Source organism: Eublepharis macularius, chromosome 8 (assembly GCF_028583425.1).
Source record: "Eublepharis macularius isolate TG4126 chromosome 8, MPM_Emac_v1.0, whole genome shotgun sequence".
NCBI classification, from domain to species: Eukaryota; Metazoa; Chordata; class Lepidosauria; order Squamata; family Eublepharidae; genus Eublepharis; species Eublepharis macularius.
The window spans coordinates 3,211,752-3,224,446 of NC_072797.1; the positions used below are offsets into that span (position 1 = coordinate 3,211,752).

Consider the following 12,695-nt stretch of genomic DNA (forward strand, 5'->3'; position numbering starts at 1 on the left):
ACTGAGAAAAGGGTGAACAGGTCCCTTGCATCTGACGAAGAGAACTTGATTCTCGAAAGCTTATGCTACAATAAAATTGGTTAGTCTTAAAGGTGCTACTGGACTCTTTCAGGTCCCTCCTGTGTCTGTCTCTGCTGGCGAAAATGGTGCAGGGTGGAAGCTTTAAGCCCCTCCTTTCCTCTTACAGTGATGGACAGATTTTTAAAGTTTCTTCCCCATGAGAGTTGGGTTGAGCACCTGTGTGACTCAACTTGTGTCATAATGTGTATTTTTTCCCCTTAGAAGTAGAAGAAACAGAAAGTGCAAGGCCAAGGACAGCTCCAAAGCTGCAGATAAGTTCCTTCAACACGTGCGCTACTGATAAAGGGAGCTCTCGAAAGCTCATATCCTGAAAATCTAGTTGGTCTTTAAGATGCTACTGGGCCTGAATCTTGCTCTTCTGCTCAACTGAGAATCGCAGCGGGGACAGGCTTTGATAATCCCAGCTCTTCAGAGAGAATGGAGTGCATTTTTGGAGACAGCACCCCGGGCTGGAGCTCTGCGGTCCTACACTACTAAGTAGCCACTTGCAGTAGTTTTTTACACAACTTATGCAAAAATCACTGCGCTCTCAGACAGTTGATTCTGTCATGGAGGTGGGTGGAAAGCTGCAATGTAAGATCTGAAAGAGAAAAGATACTGTTTTAACATGTGCCAATGACTGCCTGAATTGTCCTGGAGGAAAAGACGATAGGCAAAGATCACCCGTGGCAGCCTAGAAGCTCTGATTGGGTACAAGTAAATGAACAAATGTTAACGCCACAGAAAGGAGATTATAGAATTCTCTCTTTTTGCCCCATGGGAAAAGAGACAGTCATATTCTATCATTGCTAGACATCACTATGAAGCATGCTGTCTCATCTGTATACATTCAGGTAGGTTTGCTGTCTCCTGTTTGTGCATGCACGTACACTCATGCACCCCTACAAATAACATAGCAAACATAACCGATTAATTGAGATTCCAGCAATTATCAGAAAGCTCCAGAGTCCAGCTGAAGCTGCAGATACAAACGAAATAGCAAAGGCCTGAAATTGAATTTCTCAGCCTAGGACTGTCTGTAGGGAAGCTGCATGTGAGAAGTGATAAAGATGCATTCTAAAGAAGGAAAGTAAATTGCTCTTTCCAAGGCAAGCCTGTAGAAATCTGAGGGATGTGATTTGGGAGCAGGCAATAACTCCGCAGTACATTGCAGAAGGATTTAGCGCTGAAGGAAGACATGAGTTTAGACAACAGAGCCCTGGCAGTTTTGAGAGCGCTGCCCAAAAGAATGCAGCTAGTTTGCAGCCGACAATGTGTGCACTCTGTGGTTGGCCTGCAAGTCAGCACTCTGCTGGTTCGACTCCCACTACTGCCATGAACTCTGCAGGTGGCCTTGGGTTAGCCACCTCTCAGCCCAGTTGTGTTATGGGGATAATAACACTGACTTGGTTCACCACTCTGCGTGGGGCACTAACCTGCTTAGAAGAGCGGTATACAAGCACAGTTGTTGTTGTTGTTGTTGTTGTTGTTGTTGTTGTTGTTGTTGTTGTTGTTGTTGTTGTTGTTGTTGTTGTTAAAAGGGAATCTGCTTAGGGCAGGGCTGAGCAGGTTGCTGTGGGAGACCAGTTGCCTTCGGTGTGGGTTCCACAAGGCTGAGTCTTCTCTCCCAGGCAGCCTGTTCAATCTCTGTGTGAAGCCCCATGGGGAAATTATTTGTGGTTTTGGAATAGGCTGTCAGCAATACATGGACGACACCCAGCTCTACATTTCTTTAACCAAATCACCGTGTGATGCTACAGAGCTCCTAACTGGTGTCTGACTGCTGTGCTCAAATAGCTAGAGGAGAACAAGCTGAAACAGAATTCGGACAAGATGGAGCTAATACTAGTTGGGAAGGCAGCCTGCATCCTACTTCTGATGGGGTCCAACCGACACTCACAAACTCAGTTTAGGACCTAGGGGTTATACTGGATCCAGCACTGTTGCTAGAAAAGCAAGTTAATGAAAAATTTGAAAAATTTCAACATGTACCAGTATTAAAGAGAATGGCTATAAAATGATATATAGATTGTATTTAACACCGAAAAAGTTAGCCATTGCTCATAAGCAGCTATCCAACAAGTGTTGGAAATGTAAAGAGCATGAAGGTTCTCTATTTCATACGTGGTGGACTTGTGATAAGGCTAGAGACTTTTGGTCTAAAATATGTACTGAAATGTCCTTAATACTCCAAAATAATGTAGTTAAGAATCCAGAAATGTTATTGTTATCCTTGCATTTAGAAGATATTAATAGAAGGGATAGAGTAATACTGTACTATATGATAACGGCGGCAAGAATTTTGTATGCACAATATTGGAAGAAAGAAGAAATACCGAAAACTGAAGAGTGGATACAAAAAGTGTTATATATGGTGGAAACAGACAAATTAACAAGGAAACTGAGAGAGCAAGATCCAAAGGAATTTTTTGAGGACGGGGGGAAATTGAAAAAATACTTAGAAAAAAGATGGGATGTTAAAGGACAATTACGGTCTTTTGAGTGTTATTAAGATAAAACATAATGTAAATCTTTACCATTAAGTTTAAAATGACAACTAAGAGATAGTATTTGTAACAGAAACGGGGGGTTGTAGTGCTGTTGGAAGTCAATAGAGGAAAGGGGGAGGGGAGGGGTGGGGAGCATACACTATATCTATAGGGGATAATTAGTAAGTAAGATGTATTAACAGTATATATGTTATGTAAACCATCCAATAATTTTTTTTTAAAAAAGAAAGTTAATGGAGTCACCAAAAATACATTCTTCCAGTTTACATTTATCCCAGAAGTTACTCCTTGTTTATTTACTTTATATGTTTGTGTTATTTATACCCTGCATTTCTACCCAATGGAGAACGGAAGCAGCTTACGTCATTCTCCCCTTCTCCATTTCATTCTCACAACTACCCTGTGAGGTCGGTTAGGCTGAAAATCTGTGACTTGACCGACGTCACCCAGAGGCCTTCCGTGGCAGAGTGGGGAGGTCTGCCCCTGGGTCCCCCTGCCTTTCAGCAGCAACTTCCGTGCGAAGGCAAAAGGCACCGGCAAGCTTATTTCTTTCAGACGGGTAGTCATATTGGTCTGCAGTAGAACAGCGAGATTTGAATCTTTTTCTTTACCTGGATTTAACGCTTTGCCATCTGCGATTTTATACAGCAGATTTCAAAAGATACCATATGCAGCCAAACACTGTCTTTGTAATACCAGCTGTATCGAGACAATTCCACATGCTCTTTTCTATTGTCCTTTTTATGCCGATATTCGTTCCAAATATTCAAGCTCTATTTCAGCTAATATGATGGGTTCTTTCGATTCCTGCAAGGTTTACTGTTCTCCGATATCACTGAGAAGATAGCAAAGTTTTACAACTTGCTATAAAGCTGCACCAGGAGAAGTTTCAGAAATAACTGTTGATATCGCTCAACTGTTTTATATTACATTTTGTTCTTTTTTCATCGTAGCACTCTGTTTTCTGTGTTATATGCCAATAAAGGCTGATTGAATAGAATCCGGTGGCACCTTCAAGACCAACAAGATTCCCAGAGTATGAGCTTTCGAGATCCAAGCTCCCCTTGTCAGACACAAGACAAAGGGGTATCTCCATCAGCTCTCCGAGGAAGGGAGCTTTGACTTTCAAAAACTTATACCTTGGAAATCTTGCTGGCCTTTAATGTGCCACTGGCGATGGAACACTAGGCTAGGTGGATTTAAAGGGAGACCAAATAGATTTAGGGAGGAGAGAGCCATTAGCCGTGATGGCTGAATGAAACCTCTGTGTCCAGAAGCACAGCGCCTCTCAATGGCAGTTGATGGGAGGGCAACTGAAGGAGGCCTGGCTATCTGTCCCCCTTTGGTGGGCCTTCCGTAGCATCTGCTGCTGCCACAAATGAGGGGCTATGTTAGAAGTACCCTCGGTCTGATCTAGCAGGGCTCTTTATGGCACATCTTCCCTTGTACCTATGCAGCATGATTCATGAGCCCTGAGCGTTTTATTTAGTTTGTAGCACACTCAGCTTTCCTTCCTTCCATAAACAATTTAATTGGGGGTGGGGGAGACTAGTCCATTTGGCATCCATTTAGCTGCATCTAACAGGTGTGAGAACTACATAAAATCTGCAAAAGGGGAGGAACATCTTGAACAAAAGAGGCCTTGAAAGGATTGCAAAGTAAATGGGTGGGTTCGGGCAAAAATGGGGAGCTGCAAAGGGCAGAAAAGGCTGGTAGACGTAGCAGAGTTCCCTTTCAACAAATTAAGAGGCCTGTTAATGGGATGGCAATGGGACACCTGCCTGTTTTTTGAGATAAAAATATATGTATCTAATGACCCAGGAGGCGAATGCAATCCTGAGTAGCTCCAGGAAGCAGGAAGCATTAGAACAATTGGTCTCTGGCGCTTGGCACCTAGCCCGTTTTGATTTTCTCCACGCAACAAAGAACAGGTAGATTGGTTGTTGGGGGTTTTCCGGGCTGTATTGCCGTGGTCTTGGCATTGTAGTTCCTGACGTTTCGCCAGCAGCTGTGGCTGGCATCTTCAGAGGTGTAGCACCAAAAGACAGAGATCTCTCAGTGTCACAGTGTGGAAAAGATGTAGGTCATTTGTATCTACTCAGGAGGGGTGGGGTTGAGCTGAGTCATTCTGTAAGGGTTTCCCAGGGTGTGGAATGCTAATGGCGGGAGGCTTCACTGTATCCTGAGGAGGTTCTTTTGCATATGGATTGGTGCTTGATGTGCTAATCTTCTCTGCAGGGCTATTGTCGGGTGTGGAGTGTTTTGTTGGCCTGGTGTTTTTCAGAACTGGAGCCCATGCTCTGTTCATTCTTAAGGTTTCTTCTTTCCTGTTGAAGTTTTGCTTATGCTTGTGAATTTCAATGGCTTCCCTGTGCAGTCTGACAAAGTAGTTGGAAGTGTTGTCCAGTATTTTGGTGTCCTGGAATAAGATACTGTGCCCTGTTTGAGTTAGGCTATGTTCAGCCACAGCTGATTTTTCAGGCTGTCCAAGTCTGCAGTGTCTTTCATGTTCTTTTATTCTTGTCTGGATGCTACGCTTTGTGGTCCCGATGTAAACTTGTCCACAGCTGCAGGGTATACGGTATACTCCTGCAGAGGTGAGGGGGTCTCTGCTGTCTTTTGCTGATCGTAGCATCTGTTGTATTTTTCGGGTGGGTCTGAATACTGCTTGAAGGTTATGCTTTTCCATAAGCTTTCCCATCTGATCAGTAATTCCTTTGATATATGGCAAAAACACTTTTCCTGTAGGTGACTGTTTTTCCTTGGTTGTTTGATTCATCCTGGGTTTGATTGCTCTTCGGATTTCATTTCTGGAGTAGCCATTTGCCTGAAGTGCGTGGTTTAGATGATTAATTTCCTCATTAATTTCCTCCTCATTCCTTGTGAGTTGGTCACAAGGTCTACAGGAAACCAACTCACACTGATCGGTACTTACACAAAAACTCCAATCACCACCCCCGACAGAAAAGAGGCATAATGAAAACATTAGTGGATCGTGCAAGACGGATATGTGAGCCGCGCTTTCTCAATGAGGAAATTAATCATCTAAACCACGCACTTCAGGCAAATGGCTACTCCAGAAATGAAATCCGAAGAGCAATCAAACCCAGGATGAATCAAACAACCAAGGAAAAACAGTCACCTACAGGAAAAGTGTTTTTGCCATATATCAAAGGAATTACTGATCAGATGGGAAAGCTTATGGAAAAGCATAACCTTCAAGCAGTATTCAGACCCACCCGAAAAATACAACAGATGCTACGATCAGCAAAAGACAGCAGAGACCCCCTCACCTCTGCAGGAGTATACCGTATACCCTGCAGCTGTGGACAAGTTTACATCGGGACCACAAAGCGTAGCATCCAGACAAGAATAAAAGAACATGAAAGACACTGCAGACTTGGACAGCCTGAAAAATCAGCTGTGGCTGAACATAGCCTAACTCAAACAGGGCACAGTATCTTATTCCAGGACACCAAAATACTGGACAACACTTCCAACTACTTTGTCAGACTGCACAGGGAAGCCATTGAAATTCACAAGCATAAGCAAAACTTCAACAGGAAAGAAGAAACCTTAAGAATGAACAGAGCATGGGCTCCAGTTCTGAAAAACACCAGGCCAACAAAACACTCCACACCCGACAATAGCCCTGCAGAGAAGATTAGCACATCAAGCACCAATCCATATGCAAAAGAACCTCCTCAGGATACAGTGAAGCCTCCCGCCATTAGCATTCCACACCCTGGGAAACCCTTACAGAATGACTCAGCTCAACCCCACCCCTCCTGAGTAGATACAAATGACCTACATCTTTTCCACACTGTGACACTGAGAGATCTCTGTCTTTTGGTGCTACACCTCTGAAGATGCCAGCCACAGCTGCTGGCGAAACGTCAGGAACTACAATGCCAAGACCACGGCAATACAGCCCGGAAAACCCCCAACAACCATCGTTCTCCGGCCGTGAAAGCCTTCGACAATACAACAGGTAGATTGTTGTCCTTTCCCTCATTTTATCCTCACAGCAACCCTGTGAGGTCAGTTAGGCTGAGAGAGCATGACTGGAACAAAGTCAAGACAGAGAGGGGATCTGCACTCGGGACTCCCAAATCCCAGCATGACACTCTAACCATGACATCACACCGGCTGTCTTCAGTTGTATGAAAACTGTGCTGATGTGGCCTTAAAGGAACTACTCCGTGGAGACTCTAATGCTGCAAGCATCTGGGTTGGGAAATTCCTGAAGATTTGGGGGTGAAGTTTGGGGACAGAGGGGTTTGAGGAGAGGAGGGATCTCAGCAGGAACTGATCTCTGAAGTCTAGAGATCCGTTGTCATTCCTGGAGATCTCCAAGAAGGGTTGTCAGGCTTTCCTCTATAGCAGGAGGCCTCCCAGCCTCCTGTCCTGTTGCCCACCAGTGCCTTTAGCGCAGGCAGGAGGAAATGGTTGGGGGGGGGGAACCATGTGTCATGTCACTTCTTGTGAAAACTAGAAGTGACATGATGGGCACTCTAGAATTGTGCAAAAACTCTGTGAATGCCATATTGATGTAAGCGTGCTGCCCCCACACCACAACACAAGGATCCACCCCCCCCCCATTTCCTCCTAGGACCTGCTGGATGGCAACCCTGTCTCCAGGCTCCACCTGGAGGTTGGCAAGCACAAGAAAACTGGTGTTCTTTCACAAAACCCAGTCCCGTTGGTGCCTGCTCACAGGGACCCTCGGGTCAGCTCTAATTTCCTTCCATCTGCAGAAAGAGCTTTTCCACTCAGTACTCAGGAGGAACGGGAAGGCTCCTCTTTGTACAAAACCAGGAAAGTGCTTCGAAATTGCCATGTAATTGCACATGGCCGGCCAGCAATTGGAATGGCACATTCCTCCCACAAGTGGCCCCGGGCTTCATTTCAAACTGGCCTGCCTGTTGCTCCTCTAAAGGTGGTTCCAGCACTTCGGGGGTCCAAAGATCTGAAGCACGGATGCTTTTCCGATCAAAAATAGCATCCCTTCAATGGGAGTCGCCACGCACTAAATTGCAGGCCTCACAATGGGTTGCAGACTTAATGAAGCTCCTGGCACATTGGAGGTTTTGAATGGGATGGAATGACAAAATCTTACTTGCTCCTATGCATGGGGTGGGACCGTTAGCACTTAAAAGGAATTCGCCACAGTCAAAATGACAGCACCCCAAAGCGAGAGGCTCTTTGCAGCATCGGAGGGCACCAAACCAACATCAAGCCTTGCCTTCCTGAAGAATCGGAAGGTGAATCTCTGGTCAACAGCTTCATCGTGAATTTTAAGGAATGTATCGCCAGGATTTGAATACATTTGCAACAGGCAAACGTATAGCTATTTCGACAACCTCGTAAAAAGCACAGAGCAATATTCTTAGTTCAGCTAAATATCAAAATGGGGATGGAATCTGGACAAATCCGCCTTCCCAAGGAACACAAAGGGAAACCCAGGGCAAGCTAGCAAGGCAGAAACCAGAAGGATCAAAGCCCGTAAGGCAAAGCGTTGAAGGAAATGCCATCAAAACCCCAGCTAGTAAAGCAGTCAGAAGAGAACAGACCGGGAAGCCGCCACCTCCCTTGTCTTGCAACTGGCGCAAAAAAGGCAAAACACAGCTCTTAAGGGAGAGAATTTCAGCACCAGTTCTTTGTCAGGTCTGTTACCCACAGTCCCTCCATCTTTATGAACTTTGCAAGCATCTTCTGTGTGTGTGTGTAGTTTTTCACATAGGCTGTCCAGCTCCTGGGAAGACTGCACTCTTATCTGAGATGGCTCACCACAGATGCCTTGGGACAGCTCCTGCCTACTCTCCCACTGACTATGCCCAGCTGGTCAGGCACCGAGGGTGGGGGGCTCGCAGGGAGGGAGTGGAACTTGGTAGCAAGCACTCCGTACGTCATTCTCAACAAGAGTTCTGTGTACAGCCAGTCGCTTTTATTGCTTCTGTATAACCTATGGACATATATATGCTGTAGTTATGATTTTTCATTAAAAAACCTTGACTCAAGAGCGCTTGGATTTCTTGCTGCAAGGGGGGGGAGTCAGCTCCAACGTATCCTGTTCTCCATAGACTGACAGCTCTGGAGTGTTTCTGAAGCTGCACCTGAACTGGCCCCAAACCCAAACACCACAAGGGTGACTCTCATCTTCCCTTTGGAAAGAATGTTTCTAGCACTGGGGCACCTGAGGAAACCACAGAAGAGCCCCAAGAGGCATTCCTATGGCCACAATGCCTCGCAACTGGCAGAAGCCAAATGAATGATGCAAATCAAACTTCCAGATTGATTCCTTGGGTTCCTAGGGCTGCACAATAACAGCTTTTCTTCATGCAGACTTGAGAGGTGGCGGCGGCAACGCAAACCACAGACACGGCAAACACAACCGCGGTTAATCTCTTTAAGTATCTGATCTAAGGAGGGCCAAGCGATCCCTTTTCAGGAGCCACAGGCACCCATTTCTGATGTCCACTGACCACCACCACTACCTCACCCAGAGGTCTGGACGCCAGTCTTCCTGCTTGCACTCATCACTAAAAGGAGACTGGTGGGACAGAGTGGGGGAGGTTTAAACATACTTGATGTGCACCTGGGGAAATCCCAGGATCTATTCATCCAACCACTTCAGCGTAGTGAGGCACCGACTGACCTGACTAGGGTTGCCAACTCCAAGTTGGAATATTCCTGGAGATTTGGGGGGGGGCAAAGGCTGGAGAAGGTAGAAATTGGGGAACGGAGGGAAATCAGCAGGATGTAATATTCTAGACTCAACCCTCCAAAGCAGCCGTTTTCTCCAGGGACCAAAATGCAGGGTGGGGAAACCACAACCCGGGCTAGAAAGCAATTACAATATCAAAAAATATTTATATTTACAATGATAAGGATTGGGAGACCTTTTTTTTTTATATTGTAGTTGCTTTCTAGCCCGGGTTGTGGTTTCCCCACCCTGCATTTTGGCCCCTGGACGCTGGGCCTGCCTCTTTTGATTGCCTTTGGTTTTCTCCAGGAAGACTCTAATTTTGGGAAATTTCCAGGCCCCACCTGGAGGTTGGCAACTGTGAACCCCCAGTACCCTCAACTACTGCTGGATCAGAAAGGGGAGGAAAATAGAGAGCACACCCTTGACCTCTCCAATCTCTCCTGTTGCCTTTCCAAAGGCATTCAAGGCCTCCTGCTCAGAATTCGACACGTTTAAGTTTTAACTCCTTATCCTCCTGTTATTAATGAATGAGTGCCACAGGCTGAGACTACATTATTGGCCAATTAAAAATGCAATTGATATACCACTCGGTCTAGGAGAAATTAGGCAAAATATTGGAGACCTAAGATTACTAAACAGCAATCGAGCTGATGGTTAGAATTAATGACGGTGGTTAGAATTAATGACGCTTTCCAGTCATTACTCTCTGTGTGCTATTTCTGTTAGAGGGCCTTGCGAGCTAATAAGGGCGGCTGGTTTGACATGCCCAGCTACCGTGCCTGGCAACGTTTTCTGTTTAGAAAATGTATTAGAGCAAAGGGACGGCATTGGCACATTCGTTAGGTCCGATTTACAGGGGCTAATTTGTGACCTTTGAGCTGGGGAATTTTCAATACTTCCTAACAATTATGCGCACAGAAGGCATCATCACACAGGCTTTGCTGTCAGCTGGGCATGTCTTTGCTCCACCTCCCCGCCCAGCGTATTTACACAGCCAGGAATCACGCCTAGCCAAACAACGGGCTGCACAGCCAGGTGGCCATAAAATAAAACCGGTCATGTCGCCGCGACGCCAGGTCTGGCAGCAAATGCATTCTGAAGTCCAATTGGAAGTGCATCTTGAAATAACCAAGTCTCAAGTGAGCCAAAGGAGTCTGACAGATTTGCATCTGGGCGGCCAGGCGACAAACCTCTGACGACTGGTCTTGCTCAACCCCCCACCCTTTAAGCCAGAAGGAGAGGGAGACCCTTCCTGTGGCATGCCACGGCTACCTAGGATTTCAAAGCAAGGTGAATACTGACCACGCAACAGCATGTTTCCCTCTAGATCTATTTTCCCCCTGGAAGAAGGAAAAGGCCAGTCTTGCAGGACAGCAATTCAGCCCCTTTCCATTGCCTGTCTCTTGCAAAGGGAGGGGGCAGGTTGAGCTGACCTTGGAGCAGACTGGTGGGAATGGCCTAGGGTTGCCAGCTTCCAGGCGGTGGCTGGAGATTTCCCAGAATTACAACTGGCCTCCAAGCCACAGAAATCAGTTCCCCTGGAGAAAATAGCTGCTTTGGAGGGTGGACTCTATGGTATTACACCATTCTGAGGCCCTGTCCTCTCCAGCCCCTCCCCCCCAATCTCCAGGAATTTCCCAACCAAGAGCTGGCAACCCTAGTTGGCAACTCCATCCCCCCATGAGCTCTCTGAGGACAGCCAGAAGGCTGAGCTCACTACACTCCTTGCCACGGTATCTGTTTGTAGCCTATAGGGAGGCCTGAACTCCAGCCGAAGGTGTGCATATAGTGGCATTAATGGAAACAATAGCAAAGGCTGGTATGAAAAGAATGAACATTGTCTTGCAAGAGTTTGCGAGGACTAGGGCAGGAACTGAGAGGTACAATTACAGCACAGAGCTATTTTGACCTTGCTGTTAGATATTTTACAACACAAGAAGAAATCAGTACAAGCTCTAAATAGGCATCAGGGCCGTGGCAGTGACTGGGAATGCTCGGCTGTCATAGAATCATAGCGTTGGAAGAGACCTTCAGGGTCATCTAGTCCAACCCCCTGAACAATGCAGGAAATTCACAACTACCTCCCCCTCACACACACCCAGTGACTCCTGCTCCATGCCCAGAAGGTGGCAAAACACCATCAGAACCCACTAGCCAAACTGGCATGGAGAAAATTGCTTCCTGACCCCAAGGTAGCGATCGGCCTTACCCTGGGCATGTAAGAAGGGGCCACGAGAACAAAGCCCTGATGTAACCCTTCCTGCCCTCCCTCTCATGATCTGCCCAGGTTCACAGAATAGCATTGCTGTCAGATGGCCATCTAGCCTCTGCTGAAAAACCTCCAAAGAAGGGGAGCCCACCACCTCCCGAGGAAGCCTGTTCTACCGAGGGACTGCTCTAGCTGTCTTGCTGGACACCAAGCCATAAGCCGTAGCCTGTCTGGCCTGAGCTGCAAGGCCCATGGACTCTTCCATTCAGGGAGCAGGCAGTGGCTAATCTTGTCCAAGAGGAAAGATTTGAATGCACTGGCTAACCTTTCCCTAACAACAGCCCAGAGTAGTAAGAAAGGAAGAAGAAGCCCTGCAAGTAAGACATGATCCGTAAGGCGAGGGGGGGCATCTGCCTTGGCGGGTTCAACAGATTTGCAAGCTTCTTGGACAACACTGGCTAAAAGGTTTCTCCTTCATGCTCTTTTAGACTGAACTTACAAGAGCCGTGTCCCACGATAAACAAATCCTTGTATTTGGGGTTCCTGTGGGGAAAGAGAAGGAAACTGCTGTCAGCATTTGTGTGCTCTGACTGATACGCACGGCACTTCGCGACGAAATTATCTGCTCCAAATTTTTCCATCACAAACGGGAATTTTGCAGAACTGGAGACCGGAGGTGAAGGCATGAATTCTGGCAACAACCTATCACATTGTTATCTCTCCCTTCCTCCAAGCAGTTCAGAACATTGTATAACCCCTCCCCTTTTATCCCTGTAACAGTTTTGTAAGGTATATTAGGATGAGAAAGAGGGTGGCTGGCCTGATGTACACCACGCACGGCCTCTCCTGGTGAACAGGCCCCAAATCATACATATATGCTGAACTGGATTGATACAGACTTTGTGCCTGCAACTCAGGCACTTTGGAAGATTCCTCCCAAAGGATTCAAATGTGGGAGTCTTACTCAATAGTTGTGAGTGGGAATCTGGCCATCCTTTCCCCACAGTGACTGGCCAGATAACCATGCAGCCAAGCATTATGTAGATGTGCAACTCTTTGTTGTATAGTCTCATCATATTTGATTTGGGCGGGGGGGGGACTTTCCTGCAGCCCTGTGTAAACTGCCTTGAGCCTCAGTGAGAAAGGCAGACTATTAACAAAACAAATTAAAAAATGAAATAAAAAGTTCCTGAGGTTTACAGACACA

General features: G+C 46.5%; 1 protein-coding gene across 1 annotated transcript in view; it reads right to left on the minus strand.

Annotated features, from left to right (window-relative positions):
- DNAI1 (dynein axonemal intermediate chain 1) overlaps positions 1-12,695 on the minus strand; it is a 187,684-nt gene that overhangs the window by 106,522 nt on the left and 68,467 nt on the right. Inside the window, exon 12 of the mRNA XM_054986152.1 lies at positions 11,988-12,031. Within this exon, the coding sequence (XP_054842127.1) occupies positions 11,988-12,031 (44 nt within the window). The remainder of the gene's footprint in view (positions 1-11,987; positions 12,032-12,695) is intronic.